General features: G+C 51.5%; 1 protein-coding gene across 1 annotated transcript in view; it reads right to left on the minus strand.

Annotated features, from left to right (window-relative positions):
• Window positions 1-1051, minus strand: part of LOC119406347 (uncharacterized) — a gene marked incomplete in the record, with an annotated part of 12730 nt that extends 11679 nt beyond the window's left edge. Inside the window, 1 exon segment of the mRNA XM_037673088.2 lies at window positions 917-1051. Within this exon segment, the coding sequence (XP_037529016.2) occupies window positions 917-1051 (135 nt within the window).
• Window positions 1052-1615: the final 564 nt, after the last annotated feature.

A 1615-nucleotide genomic window follows, 5' to 3' on the forward strand; every position in this document is an offset into this window, starting at 1 on the left:
CTCATGTGCATTCCTTAACCCTATAATCCCATGTCCTATATGTAGGACACTGGGCATATATGGGTTAAGCACTGTGTGTGAATGCCGGTGTGTGGGACGTGTCGCGACTCGTCGCTTAAAGGCCAACTCCGGCAATTTTTTGGCCATGTCAAAGTAATGGTGCTTTTATGTTCCTGAGACTCTCCTGTTACGGGCCCGACAGCAGAAATACTCGGCAAATTGGAGAATAATTTTAAATAAGCAAAAAAGCGCTACACCGAAACCGAAACCCAACCGAGTGTACTGTCTACGTATGACGTAGACGTTGTTACGAACGAACCGGAAGTCGTGCAAGGCATGCCGGTCACGCCGGCGGGGAGTATGAAAACTGTGACAGCCGTGACAACCAGCGAAGCGCCGGCCAAACCAACGCTGTCTGTCGCCTTGTCCACAGCAGACGCTCGCTGTAGCGGCCGAAGCACCGAAGTTAGCGGTGCCCTCGGCTGCGTCACTTCCGCCGCCTTCCCAATGCTGACGTCACAGACGCAATGTTGCCAATATTTGTGGGAAGCCAGGAGGGCGTTTGCAGACAATCTTTAAAATTCATTTGCAAACAATCTGCGCATGTCTCAAGCCTGTAATTTGGCATAAATGACGAAAACGTGCAAAGGAACGTACCCAGCGAATTTCATTGAGATCCATCGACCTCGAAAAATCGCCGGAGTTGGCCTTTAAGGTAGTTGTGCCCCGGTTAGCCACCATGAACGGCCACGTGTACACCCCGCGTACCTTCTAGGCGCGACATCTTGGTGAGCAAGAAGTGCAACAACAAGAAGCGCTGTATCCATGTTTCTTCTTTCTTGTGTTACTGTCCTTTTCGCGCACCACCGCTTGAGTAAATCGTGCTTAAATGTCATCACAAGTGTAATCGGCCTACCTCTCCAGCCTTCTGGAACGCGTAGTTGCGCTTCGCTCCCCAGACCAGGTCCAACGGTTCAGGCACGTTCAGCTCTTCCTTCTCCATCACGGAGGCCTGGCACTTGCCCGTGTCTGGAGCGATGAGGTATTTCATGCCTGGAAGAGAAGCGATCGAGCGTGGAAATTCTTCTAGCAAGTACGCCCCAAGGGTCAGTAACCTCGCCGATGCTGTTTAATCGCGCTCTGTGTTCGGATTACCGGCTAATTCAGCGGCCTCCCTGACACCAGTCTATGCTGGCAGTATCACCCTATGGGTGAGCTATGGTAGCGATGTACAGGTTGAAAGCACATTACAAGCGTGTAATAAAAGCAGTTGAAAAATACCTAGGAGGAACCGTACTGGCGTGTTCAGCAGAAAAATCTGAGCTCCCTCCCCACTTATAAGCCATCATGACGAGGCCGTAAACCACGCGACTAAGAGGAACGGAATAATCCAGAAATTCACCTAGCTACGGCGGATGGCACACCCATACCCAAGGTTGAAAAGATCAGAGTATTTGTACTCATCATTGGAAGTAACAGCGACAATAGGGCCTGGGGTGCTATGCAGGATGGCCCGAGCTTCTCGGGAACACGAGTTTCCTGCGAGCTCGCACTACGGCGGTCATGACAGGAAGACAGTGCGGAGCGCGCGACAGCAGCGTTGATAAAAACGCCT

This window comes from Rhipicephalus sanguineus, chromosome 10, assembly GCF_013339695.2.
Source record: "Rhipicephalus sanguineus isolate Rsan-2018 chromosome 10, BIME_Rsan_1.4, whole genome shotgun sequence".
In the NCBI taxonomy this organism is placed as follows: domain Eukaryota; kingdom Metazoa; phylum Arthropoda; class Arachnida; order Ixodida; family Ixodidae; genus Rhipicephalus; species Rhipicephalus sanguineus.